Source organism: Haliaeetus albicilla, chromosome 17, assembly GCF_947461875.1.
Source record: "Haliaeetus albicilla chromosome 17, bHalAlb1.1, whole genome shotgun sequence".
NCBI lineage: Eukaryota > Metazoa > Chordata > Aves > Accipitriformes > Accipitridae > Haliaeetus > Haliaeetus albicilla.
In genome coordinates this window covers 6,943,504-6,958,088 of record NC_091499.1, presented here as the reverse complement: position 1 = coordinate 6,958,088, position 14,585 = coordinate 6,943,504, and the positions used below count along the sequence as shown (strand labels likewise).

General features: G+C 35.3%; 1 protein-coding gene across 3 annotated transcripts in view; it reads right to left on the bottom strand.

The window, feature by feature from the left end:
* SENP6 (SUMO specific peptidase 6) overlaps positions 1 to 14,585 on the bottom strand; it is an 83,983-nt gene that overhangs the window by 42,996 nt on the left and 26,402 nt on the right. For 2 of the 3 annotated variants that reach the window (XM_069804696.1, XM_069804698.1), the window contains 4 exons: positions 13,739 to 13,802; positions 12,969 to 13,105; positions 6,541 to 6,642; positions 1,580 to 1,600 (listed from right to left, as the gene is read on the bottom strand). In XM_069804696.1, the coding sequence (XP_069660797.1) occupies positions 1,580 to 1,600; positions 6,541 to 6,642; positions 12,969 to 13,105; positions 13,739 to 13,802 (324 nt within the window). The remainder of the gene's footprint in view (positions 1 to 1,579; positions 1,601 to 6,540; positions 6,643 to 12,968; positions 13,106 to 13,738; positions 13,803 to 14,585) is intronic. The other variant, XM_069804697.1, reaches the window with a different exon arrangement.

Below are 14,585 nucleotides of genomic sequence, written 5' to 3'. Positions count from 1 at the left end.
TTGAGAGGCTGCCTTGTGCAGCCCTTCCTCACTCTGCCTTTGCATACTACTATTTGGAGGTATACTACCGCAGGCAGCCTGTTGGTTTCTACATCATTACACAGTAACGGAATAAAGCATGATAAGATAGGAAGCACCAAGCTGCTGAGGTGAGATTTACCTTCGGTGTGTCTTACAGAAAAAGCAGAGTACGAAAGTCAAAGGCTGGAAGAGAGAAACAGCAGCACAGGGAGTTGGGTTTTTAGTACGCAGGTCAGTAGCCCCATTTGGCCCAGAAAGTCTGGAGTTGCAGCTGCACTTATCATGATGGTAATGATTAAAACTAATTTTAGCAGCTCCTGCCTAAATCATCTTCCCCTGCTGGGACAGCAACAAAAAGCAGGGAAGGAAAACAGAACATATCCAGTACTACTGGATTAAGAAGCAGCAGGTGTCCCCAAGGGAAAATTAAGATCACCAGCATGCAGCTCAACCCTAGCCTTCTATGACATTCAGCACCAAATTAAAAACACTAATAGCTGACTGGTTAACTGATAACAGAAATGCAGCACAAAGGAGAACAGGAAAAAAATACATGAACTCAAAGCCCAGACAGTGAGAGGATGACCAAATCCTTTCTTAGAGGGCCAAAACTAACTGTTGAGGATCTCTCTGATACTTCTTTTGAGAAATAACAAAAGGCAGTAAAACAGAAAGGCTTGATTTTACTACTGAATTTGAAATAAATCTAGAAAATCCTGAATTCACAAAGAACAGATATACACTAGATTTCTGTGTTACTTGTATCATTATTGGTTAAACATTATATACACTGTTTAAACAATTCAACCTGATATCAAGCATTTACTGCCAAAACACACCTACATAGACAAGATATTTACAAAAACTCAATTAATTCATTACTATCAACAAAACATTTCCACTAACATATAAATTTAAGCTACATAGGAAGAAAAAAATACGTATGGTATTTCATATTACTAACAAAATATTAACAGTGGTAAACCAGATGCAAAACGAGTGAGAAATGAGCCTGAAATGAGCAATGAAAAACCAGTGTGCCTGGTTTTGCCATACATTTTCTGTTAATTGCTTTAACATATACACTTCGTGAACGGAACGTACACAGTAACGCAATAAAAACCTCTAATGCTATTCATACCAAGCTGAGATGACAGAGTGAAAGCTGTTGAAACACCCTACTTAAGATATGCTTCAGAACCATTCTACTACACAGTTTCCTGCTCTACCAAAAGAATTAGCAGTGAATTCTTAAATTCCATAGAAAGTCACAATTTATCTATTCTCACATTGGATGTATAAATAGATAAATTTCCAGTGGAAACGTACCCAAAATTCACATTAACAAGGCATTATTTAGAGAGGATGTAAAGGTCCTTTTTTGGCAAAAGGGAGTAAGTGAACCACAAAACCAGAACAAAACCAACCAACCCCCCTCACACATGAGCAAAGACGATTGACTGGATTGAATATTCTTTAACTAGCATTGATAAAGCACTCATTCAGTTAATTTTCTTAATGCTCATTGCCATGCTCATTTCATCAACAGTAAGCTTACCTTTCCTTTCGGTCCAGATTGCTTAAAATATGAAAAAAGAAAAAAAAACATAAGATGCAGAGCCCCACATGTGTTGCACATGACTAAATCAAAAAAGTTATTAAATATAAACTATTACTGTTTCATTATCTCTTGCACTCACTGGACTAGTTTTCAAACGAGATTATTTTTCACAGCATTTTTGTAACATTAATTGTAAATGCACAAATGTTATTTGACAGACAGCAACGGTCAGCGGTCTAAATACTACATTGTCTTGCCTCTTTTTCAGTGTGTAAAATTTGATTAATTCTGGACTCAACCTGGTCGTCTCACTTAATTCACTGCAATGTAGAACCTGACATGACAGAACCTTAATACATGAATTAAGATCAAGCCTCATTTCCAATCCCTGATCACCATGCAAAAGAAGATAAAACAAATTTACAAAACAACTTGTTTCCAACTATTCAAAAAATACTTAAGTATTGATAAAATAAAAATTCAGAAAGCACTACTTAAATATTTAGGAGACCACATGCAATCTGCTACTGGACAGAGAAAGATAAACAGAAGCAACCAGCCTCCTCCTGAGGTTTTGGCTAAAAAGAATCTCCAAAAATATTTAAGAATTAGGGCCAGAATTAGTTTCAGAAGCATCCCCTTTAACATCAGTGAATGTAGCTGGTGCTCACAACTCAAGTCCTTTGTATACCAAGACTGATATAAAAATAGCACAGCGTGAAGACAACTTGAAAACGGTATCTTTCTCTCTCATGCCTTTTTGAAACTTGCAATATGGAATGCTGTAAGCTTTTAATCTCCGTGGCCGTTCCTCCCAAATATCAAAGGCCGAACAAACTTCTGTCACACATGCATTACACTAACATTATTCTAAAACAGAACAAATTCAAACTGTTTCCTGTTTTACTTCAGTCAAATTAAACAGAGTAATGATATTACAGAGTAATATAAACTCATTCTCCTTTCCTTTTCACAAACAGAACACCCAAAAGAATACAGCAAACTCTCTAACTCTGTTACCCAGAGGAACAGCAGGATTGAAAGTAAACCAGGTAAAAAGGTAATCCTGATAATCCTAGAGAGTGCAGTGTGAAAACACATTCAATGTCCACAGTGCTCTGGGAAGAGAGTAAAAGGAATTCAAAACGGAATGTGACCACTGCAACTTAGACTGGGGTGGAGGTAATCAGCCAATGGTGCATGTAAGTGAGGAAAAATTGCTTCCAATGAGAGCTAGCCTTTACAAAAAATAAACACTGGTTTTGTGCGGGTCACAATTGGGTTTAGAAATCCAGTCAGATCCAAACCATGTCCCTATGAAGCCATGTCCAGTATCTTTGTATCCTTGGCACAGTTAATATGCAACTTGGATTAACTGTTTACAGGTGCTCTCAAGAGTCACACTGTTAAGAATTGTAAATTTTAATGCTAAGGAAACTTAAAGGCAGGAAAAAATTTCCAGAATGCCTGATACTGTACACTGTCATAACATTAGATGCCTCGCTTGTTTTAAAATCACAGAATCACAGAATCATAGAATCATTTAGGTTGGAAAAGACCTTTAAGATCATCGAGTCCAACCGTAAACCTAACACTGCCAAGTCCACCAAATCCCATAGTAACATAATGCATTTAAAAGAATTCTCACTTTTACATCTCAGAAAGATTAAGAAATGAGAATCATGGACAGATCCAGGAATTATAATGAGCAGTGTCCCTACAAATTTTCTCATGCAGCTCATGCATAAGATTTCTTAGACATGCTATGCATACATGCTATTCCAACGCCAAGTCTTAGAGAACAGCCAGTCAATAGCATAAGATAGAACTATGCATCCATTACATGAAGCAAAATAGTTTGAACCAACTACAACACTAGGCTAAGCTGTATCTGAAAATCTGTTGTATCAGAAATGAACAAATTTTAATTTCATCCCCAGATTTCACTGGAAAAAACATGAGTAACATTTATCAAAATATTATGTTGAAATGTCCAATTTTGTTGTACTGGAAACCTCTATTTTAAATATGAGCGAAACAGATACTCAGCCAGAATTTAAATCAACATGCACGTGCAAAAAAGTTGGTCAAAGAGATGAGAAATACAGTACACATCACAAGCTCCAAATTCAACTTGATAGAGATTACAACTGAGTTTCATAATTAGCTTGCTGCATGTGACATCATCCCCACTCAAAGAATCTAGTATTAATAACAGAATCTGTAACGTCAGTGCCAGAGACTCAATCTGCTCAGAAGTAATTTAATAATGGTTTTATTTTTTGTTATCCTTTCAATAATCCACTATAGATTTAAGAACAATGTTAGGTTAGTTAAAACTATTTTACCCATGTTGTTACTGATCACCATACCATAAAACAATTCTACAAATGCAAACAATGTAAAAGAACACAACTTTGTGTTGCCTGTAGATAAGCATAGGAAAAAAAACCCAACACCTTAGAACTCAATTTCCATGCTACCAGCTTTTCTTTGTCTTGATATATACCTAGGATTTTCTTCTTGGTTTGCCACCCACATTCTCTGCATATACTCCTTTCTGAGGAGACACCATCAGATATTACTTTTAAACTCAACTATTGTCTAATATCAGTAAAAACTATCAAAAAAAGATATAAAAAATTCCTAAAAAACTAAAAATACAGGACAAAAAAATTACCCACTTTATATGCACTGGAACTTTGTATTATGAACAGTTTTCTAGTCCTATTTTAGTTACTTTTTTTCTAACAACTATTGTATTCTCATTCATAAACCTACCTTTTCCACATCAAGGAGCCTTGAGATCCCCCTTCTTTTTTAATTTAAAAAAGAAAAAGTATGATGGGAGGCCATGTTCTACTAATTTTCAATCCTCTAACTCAGAAACAGATTTAGAAGCTTTTAAAAAGTAGTCAATTGAGTCAACTGGCAAAAGATACTGGAATTAAAAATCCTTTGCACAGTTCCTCTGTAAAGCTCACCCTCAAGTCAATTAGATCATGCTGGTTCTGACATCCTCCAGTAGCAAAACATTGCTTGGAATTGTTATGACTATTCCCTGCCTTTGAAACTCCTAAAATATTCTTAGCATAAGAGTTAATTGTCTGTTAATGTAAATGAACTACAATAACAACGCTGAAAGAAAACATATTTAGAAACATTCAAGATGACTACTACCCAATTACTTCATGCAATATTCAGCTTGCCTATATTATGCATTAGTTTTCTTTCTGCGTGTCACACACACGAAGTTGCTACTTTTTTTTTTTTCCCCCACATTACCTTGTAGGCTTATAAAGAAGGAAGTCCCATAGGTGAGAAAGGCAAGCAGGCAAGTCTAACATCTCCTCAAAACTAAGGATCTCTGGAGCAGACCCTCTTGCACACTGAAGAAGCCTACGGCACTTAACTAGACGAGATGAATCTATGTTGACTAGCTGTTTCAAAGAACCATCTTGCAACAAAGCTTAATCAAGTACACTAGTATTATTAAGGTCAACATTCAGAGATCCAAGAAAGAGCAGTCTTGCATGATTTTGCTTACTTCAAATCTTTTAATTTGCACTGCAGATCAAGATTTTATCCCTTAGAATTAAAAAAAAAAAAAGTGAAAGGTAAGGGCATGAATGCTCAGAGATGCCCCATGTTCCTCAATGGAACACTGAGCAAAAACGTTCTATAAAGGACTGCGTGTAAGAAGAACTAAGGTTCAGCCTAAACCACACTGATAACAAACCTCATAATTCAGTTTAATTTGTGGGAAAAGTTCTGCCAATCCTCCTCAGTCATCCCTGCCTTGCAATGATGGGAAGAAATGTAAAGAAAAGGGAGATCTCTACTACTGCATCCGTTATTACTAAGGGGAAGGAAATGTCCATGCAATTTTCCATTTACAGGTGATAGTACAGTTTAAAATGGAAGGAGGCAACAATGGTGTAGGTCCTCAGGTACAGGACTGCAAAACCCATTTTTCAGTCTGTTTCTTCAATGCCATACTACCCTAATACATGTTTGGATCACATCATTCATTCACATTAGTATATGGGCTTTGTTTTTCTGAAGATGGCAAATGAAAGTGAGGGAAGTGGTATAAAAAAAGAGGATGATGCCTACATATGATCCCACCACCCCAAAAAAATCTATACTAAAAAATAAGAGAGGACAAAAGGGGGCTGAAGAAAGAGGCTACAAAACGCTGACAGGATGAAGCACTCGTGGGCTGGTGGAAATCTATGAAATTCATAGATAAAAAGAGCTCTGAATGGACAAATTTTGAAAGAAAATTCCTTAAAGCAATGGTTAGCTCAAATGTTTGTGACACATGTTGGGTGTGAAAAGCCTGTAAAAAAAAATTAAAAAACCATCCTGCAATTTACAGAAGTCTGATGTAGTTTTAAGTTTTCAAAACAATCAAGTTTAATTCAGTATAGCCGAGTAAGATTCTCCAGCTTCCAGTCCTCCATTCTAACAGTTATTTATATAAATGCAAAACCTTGCTTCTGTGAGATGTCCCAGTTTATGTGTTTTATACTGTATTTACAGACTACATAGAATCAACAGATCTGTAACTTAATCTTTAGGTAGATTTTATTCAAGCTGGAGTTTCTGTGAATTAGTATTTGAGATGATCATGTTGCAGTTATGTGAATTTCTACTGCATACTATGTTTGTCCATTTCAAAGATTTTCTAAATGTATTCACATCAGCAGGTGCTCTCCTACTGAACATGTGCCATAGTGTGCTTTAAAATGAGTAAATACTAAGATTATGTAAGTCCTAAATGGTAAGTTTTATGAAACTTTAGTAATTAAGATCAAAGCTCATGATCAAGAATGCACCATGTAATTACTTATGTTTCCTTAAAACACTTCATAGCATAAGGAAAACCATTACGTACAAAACCAGAAAGAACTTTTTTCAATTGGAACATCTGGAGAAAACAAATGTAGTCTTACCTTTGGGCTGCTGTTTTTACTACTGCTGTCTGTGCATGAGCATGGTGAAAACGTCTACCATGTACTACAGTTACAGGACAGGACATATTCTGAGCATTTTCACTGCAAACATACAGAAAAAGTGTTTAAGAAAAGGGTCTCGTGTATTTGTACATTGTCTTAGCTAAAAATTGCGGTGTCCTGCTTTTACAATAACAGCCATACAAAACCACAAATCAATGCAGTATTTCTGAATCAATAATACAACTTATAAGCACCCTCTGACAGGCATAAAAACATTCAGTCTAGAATAAAATAGACAAATATGAATATACACAATTTTCTTTCTTTTTCCCCTGGAAGAAAAAGTTAAGATTTTTAAAAATGTTATCAACATCCAAAACACTGTGAAACAGCTCTCTTTTACTCAACCCCATCACTGCAAAAAGACACTGGCTTTTTTAATGAATTATAACCATTTATAATTATTTTTACATTTCCATCTATACATTTTATTAAGGCATAATATTAACTACTTCAATATGACTTAAAGGGCATAACGTGAACAGATTGAATTGCACATTCAGGAATTTCTCTTATCTTATTAAGGGAAAATAAACACAGAAAACTTGTGGATGTAAGATGACTAGTAACTGAAACAACACAATACATCCCCAAAATAAAAGATTCTCAGCTGCTCAAATATCAGCAGGACTCTGCACAGAGATAATATATTCACCAACGTCTTTTAGCATTTTTTTGGTTTCTTCATTTGTTGCCTTTTGACACTTTAATCTCATTACTATGTAAAACAAGTAATTCTGGAGAGAAGATTACTTACCATTATCCTCTCTAGCAAAAGCTGATACAAAGATACAGTAGATTAGTAATATAGTACTCCTTCGACAGTCATTAGACCCTAACAATTGTCCTGCACACTTCTCTGGCAGGACACACAATACTACATTTGAAATGTTCAAAAAACATGCAACTTTTAATAGATGGCATGTTGACAATGCAAATTGTTTCAAATTATGGAAATACAATGCTTAAATTTTGCTTGTAAAATTGCTTGGAAATTTTAATTGCACTGAATAAAATGATGTGAAAAAGCACTCCGATTGATACAAAATATTTCTCAGAAATACTATTCAACAGAAGTTTTCCTCCTGTTATTTGTTCTGTTATGAACAATGAAAAAAACCTGAAGTACCAAAATTCCCCTAAAAGCTGACAACCAATTCCTAATCCTTCCTCTACATTCCCACAAAAGGTGAAAGTGAGCAAACTGCTAGCTTGCTTTTTAAATTTCTTTTCACTTTAGCACTACAAACCTTTTGGGGAGCATTATATTGAGTATTATAAGTCAATATTAGAAGCTTTCAGAGCATTTCTGACTGATTATAAGATGACTGTTCTGATCTGACTGATCATAACATAACCATGAACATAACAGAACAAGACCTGTCAAAACCAACCACATGGTAAAATTGTCTTTTCTAGAATATGAAGTTTAGAAACTTCATAAATGTTCTGACTTTAACAGTTCAACTCCTAAAAACTAACCTAATAGCATCCCATTCAAACACCAACCTCTTGAGAGTAAACACACACATCCTACATGCTTCCAAGTCGAGACTATGCAACTCCAGCTGGTCAGTCATCATTGAGACTAAATTACAGTCAACCTTCTGTTTAATGTTGTCACCTGAGAAATAAAAAGCTGACAGCTACTTGCCCTAAATACCTTAGGGTGTCTCAAATCCTCTCTGGCTTCCAGCTTAGTGTCTTTGAAAGAGATACTAGAGAAGAAAACACAAGCGGAGCGCAGGAATTCCTTCTCAAATGCTTAAGACTTAAGGAGTTTAAACAAGCAAGCAAGTCTACAAACACACCTAATCTCACATTTTATCATTTTATCTGTTGAATCTGAGCTTTGCCAAACTATCATGATTGGGAAACTCCAAGTCTTGTGCCCCTGTAGCACAAAGAAGTGTTAAGCAGCACTTCTGCTTTGTGCCTCACACTCAAGTAGTGAGAAAGTCCAGTAGGTGCTGGAATAGAATATCGCAGCCTGCTGGGTGATCAGATTTGAGTCAAAGCAGACTGTTCTAGATGGCACACTTAAATGGTTCATATGGCGTCAGATATGCTTCCAAGTAGGACAGCTGTAAAATACAACCTGCTCTATAATCCTGTTCTTCGAATAGAACATACCCAGTGCAGACAGAATCACCAGAAAATTTAATCATGACATCCCAGCAAGTTGCAAAATGGGTACATCAGAACTGACATCTGGGTTCGCAAGTTTCAGCACAGTTTCAAGAAAATTAATATAGAACACTAAAACCAGGGTGATGTAATGGTCTGAAAGTTCCTTGAAAGAACAAATGTTCTAGAAGTCTCATAGAACTTACAATATATTAACAATATATGTCTCCTTGACGTGATCTCAGAAACTACAGAATCATTTAAAGTCTCGGCTCTGATGGAAACAAGGTTACACTATCACATTCTATCAACTGATACTAGGAACTTCTTAACAACACAGATTCAAAAGGCAAAGCACAGAGGAATCTTGCACTGGGCAAACAGATGGATCTAGAAGTAATGGAAGCATGACATTTCAGGAACACAGGACACAACTACAGACTACATTAATTCTGCTGTTCATCAAATGACTTTTTTTTATAAAATATTACAAAAAAATCTAAAAGGGACTTAATAATGTGAGAAATTTTGATACAAGTTATTGAAAACTAGCAAAGATAAAAGCAATTTAAAGTAAGACCTCATGATTAAAAAAACCCAAACGAACAACAACAAAAAAAACCAGAAAAAAAAACCCAAACAACAAAACTGTTAGGGTTAAGTTAGAGTTTGATAGTGGATTTTTTGGTTGGTTTAAATTTTTGCACATGCAAGTGGAGATGTACAGGGAAAATTTCTTCTCACTATCCTTCCATATTCCTTCCTCCTGTCACTCATGCCCTGGATTTTAGGGAATGCTATACTACAGGAACGCTAATTTGAGTCAAGCCCCACTGATATGAAGAGTTTTTAATCCCTATCCTGCAGACAAGGTAGAAAAAAAGAGACTTCACCTTTGTGACAAAAATCACTATGCATCTCAAGTATCTGATCTTGCACTTAATCTAGCAGTTTAACTGCATGATAAGCCTTTAGAATTTTCTCTAGTTAAAGAATCAAAATATTGAAAGTGTAACTATTAAGCACGTTCCCTGCTATGTGTCAAAGTGAACACACCACCAGTCCACTACAGACAGTGACTTGATCACAAACCTTTATGGATTTGGGGAATTTGTTGTGATACATGTGTTATGAAAGATATAACACTATCACAATTAAGGTATTAAATCAAGATAATCACTTATAGCATAATCACATTTCCAAGCAGACTTAGTGACCAAAATCTGAAAAAGAGTTAATGTTGGTAGTATGAGTTTTAATCAAACATCAAGTATTTACAACAGTCGCAGTGGCCTACACACATCCGTTACTCTCAACTAAATGCCTCCATTAACAACAGTTTAGTAAGAAGAAGGTGGATACTTTTGTTTTCCATTTCAATTCAGCATGCACCTCAGTACTAGACAGAAGGTAGATGCCTGCTTTCAAAGTAGATGATGTGACCTTTATGTAAGGTAACACCCATGCAACAGATAGGTAGGTCTTAGGTTTATAAGGTAGTATTTGTCAACAGAAGGCAGTCCCAGTCCAAGTAACAGAATGCCTGAACTAAATGCTTAGACTGTCTAAAAAAAACCCACCAAAAAAAACCACTCAGCAATTATTTACCTTAAAAACAAAATAAAACCCACATACCTTTCTGGAACTTAAGAAAAAAACCACACATACACACTCAAGACTGCTTTAACAGAAAAGGGAGAAAAATTACAGAGGAAGGTTGAATTTCACTACAAATCCCACAGCCAGACAGAAGAAAATTCTGGTTTCCAGAGGATTAGAGGAATCTTATTTTAAATGGTTAGGTGTAGTCAAAACAAAAAACAAATACAATGTACATGCACAGGCTTCTTCATTACTCTTGTTTTGAGTCTTTTTTGTTTTTAAGGTAAATAATTGCTGAGGTTTCATAAGAACTGGCCAATCTGAAAAGAAGCAAGCCAGAAACCTGTATGTAATCTTATAGATCTGTTGTATGTACTAAAAATTAAAGACTGAAACACAAAACATCATTTGCATAGCATAAATCAAGGATAACGAAGTACTGTCCTAAGTTGTGTAAATGTAAAAAGAATGATGGAAGTAAGAACCCATGTTCAGAGTTAGCAAGAATTGCCAAGGAGGTGCTTGAATGTATTGAAAAATAATAGACCCCTGTGCAATGGCACAACTTTTAACCTATAACAAAAAACTTGCCATTACTAAATCCATTTTATTTAAAAAAAGCTTTTAAGTTCCACATAACATCCTATTAGTCTATCTCAAAAACCAAGACATTGTCTGTATTCCCATCAAAGGAAGAGAGGGAAAACATAGGTGCACTCTCACCAAAAAAGCTCAGCAATATCTTTTTTGTAAATGTCTGATCTGTGGATCTGATCTATCAGGTCTGAAACATCTGTGGAGAGAACGCACTTATTGCTTTTATGTTTCATTGGACATTGGGAAGGCAGTGATTTTGATTCAGGTTTATATGAACAAACCCTACACAATAAAACTCTACAAGCAGAGGTGAATTTTTAAACGGTGATGGGATGGGAGAGATTAATACTTTTATATAAGTCTACGTGCCTTTTTTGTCTTCATTAATCTAACATTTAGCTAGAAATCATGACTCTTCAGACAAGTTCATTATTGAAAATGTAATAAAATGTAAATAATGTTAAAGACACACTTAAGCTTACTCAAAATAATCTAGTATACAATACTTAATATCATGTAGTTACTGTTCCAAACATATATTGCATATACCCAAACAATCCCCTATCAATGGCACGTTGGTTATAACAATAACTTGAACTGTTACGAGTGCAGAACCCTACTGATCAGTGAAAGTGTCACTGTTCTTTGTGAAAACTAAGCCACTAAATAAGAATGCAGAGTAAGAGTATCCTTCATTCACCTAATAAGCTAAATCGTTGTTTATGTGGTCCTTACAGCAGTAGTCCCCAACAAGAAAATGTTCATAACTGGCCGTTTATCAGAAAATTCAGGATCCGTGGGGGTTAGTTTTGTTTCGGGTTTGTTGGGGTTTTTTTGTTTGTTTTGTGGGTTTTTTTTATTTAAGAGTATGGATGAACTTAAGACCATCCACAAGCTACAGAAAAACTAAATTACAGCGATATGTATCACATTTGGTTAAGACAGTAGGTGAAGGGCCACCTAGGTTTTGAAATTCTCCAAGATAGACTAATATGTGGGAATAGGTTACAAATACAACATAAAGGCAAGAAGAGTCTTTATTTTGACTGAAGTATGTACAATTCTTGTATTTGTTCTTCTCTATCAAACTGATGGACCACCAGTCCAGACTGGAAATTCTAGATTTGTTCCCTGTACGTTAGGCTCAAAGATCAAAACTGCAACAGAGGGCACACATCACACAGGACTTCAAGGGTTTATTTTCTCAACTGACTCTGTAATAAGATGGTCCCACTAACCAACAATGCTCTGTGGATCAGCATGCAAGAATGAAGATAAGGACATCCTTCATACTACACATGGGTTAGATATTTGATAACTGGCCCAACTATAGCTAGCTGTCTTACTAACTTTTCCTTCCTGCAAAGGTAACCAAATTGAGTACACTTTAGCAATATGAAACACTCCCATAGAAAGTTACATGAATGTATCACTTCTTATTATATACTAAATAAAGAGATCGGTCTGTTACAAGCTAGGGACAGTAGTAACAAGCAAGTACAGCACTGAATGCTTAAACACTGTTCCTGTCAGCTCTAAATGCAAGTGACAATTTCAAGCTATCATGTAGGAGTGTAGGTATTTGCTGAATCCTTTAAAGGAACAGTCTGTGACTCCTAAGCCAAATGATACCTTGCAATAAGAAAAACAAGAGTATGCATCCTGAGTTAACCTTGGCAATTCACAGTCATACAAAGAAGTAATTCTTGATGGGGATGTTAGAAATATTCTTCTACCTGCTAGCACTACAGAGGAAACAATAGCACACGCAGACAACATTGGTAAGGCACTGACAAGTATGCCAGTGAATGCTCTAACTATATTTTAATAATATTCTGGTATTTCACTAATGTGCTATTTAACATTTTGGAAGAGGAAAGACCTTAATCTATTTTTCTATCTTTGCTCAGAAGCACAGAACAGTGTAGCTTCTTAAAATGCACAGCAGATAATGCAAATGTACTACAAGTTCTGTTCATTCAGCATTGATTTATATCAATGATTAAGTAGGTAAGTAAACATAACGCTAAATGTAGTACCTCAGTTTCTTGCTATTTCCCATCATGTTGAGGCCAATTGAGTTCCCTTTAAAAAGTCTTCCAGCTTTGCCTCGCCTTGCATATGTTTTTATGGAATCACCGCTGGTGCCGACAGCTCCAGGCCGACAACGAAGTGACTGTAAGAACAGAATTCACATATATTAAAATACTTGTATAAAAGTTAGAAAGAAAAAACTAATTACAAAATATTTATATAAATATTACTTCGGCTTAATTTTCAGACTGCTTTTGTACCAAATTTCATGTAAAATATATCCCATCTACACCCTTACGCACTAGGATTCCTTACTAAACAAAATATTAACATCTTCAAAGTATTATGAAGCATCTTGCAGGTGTAAGCTATTTCAGTATACATAAAAAACCACAAAAAGCAGGGGTTTTGCCTACGTATCTTCTCCTTTTATATACACACACGCACAAAATTGGGAACCTGACAGTAAACAATCATGGGATATAATGATTAATATTTTTAATTAAAAAACAGAATCCCATTAATGATAATTGTCTGAACTTAAAACTAGTTATTCATGCTCATGTTTTCAGAATACTATACAAACCAACAAGATCTATAGGATTAAGAGGAACAAAACCATTAAGGGTAGGCAGATAAATAGCTTGAGTGTATGTTGCTAGATCAACACACAAACTTTCATATTGTAATACCACATCATGACTATGCAACATTATTTAAGAACCCAGCAAACTTTAAAGATACATTTTCACTATGAGATAAACAGAGTACTTGCCTTTCTTTCGTCATTGGGACTGAAAGGCCCGTCACTGTCATCTATGCTGAGCAAATTTGCCTCGCTAGATAGGTGTGGGAGAGAAAAGCAGATACATTGTATTGAACAGAGCGCTGGCAAAACATTCTAAACACAGAGGGCTTTTTTTCCTTCCCTCTTTAAATTCAAATGCATCACATACACATTGTGTGTATATATATATAAATGCCTAAACAACAGGAACATAAAGTGGGCAACGTAGTGATCCAGATGTATTATATGAACCTGAACTTAAAGTGTACATCAAATTATTTCACAAAAAGCAAAGTTAAAAGGATGTTATTAATTCAAAAGAGAATACTATTGGACCTTCAATACTGCTATGGCAATGTTACTGACATCATGAAAGATTCTATGCATAAATTGAGTCAAATACTAAATTAACCTATAAAGCATAGTCTTAGTTTGTTCATGCATATAAATGTTGAAGTATGTAGTTTAAAACTGCATACTTAGTGCTTTAGGAGAAGAACTTGCATATAACTAAATTTTATCCCATAGCAATTACTGCCAAAATATGCCTTCCTAAAAATAGCGTATTCAGTTTGGCTCAACTGTTCATTAAAATGTGTTTCTTTAGTGCTTCTATGTCTGTAATCCTCAACTATTATAACAGGGAAGAAGATACAAAAAAAGAAACCCACCCCATGATACTGTGAAAACATACTCTTTTCAGTAACAGGCAATTATCCTCAAATAATCTTTAGTATTTAAATTAAAACCCCAATCACACATTTTATACTGATACCAGCTAGATTAGGCTAACACATTCTTGCTTCCAGGAAAAGCTTCCAGGAGAAGCAACCTG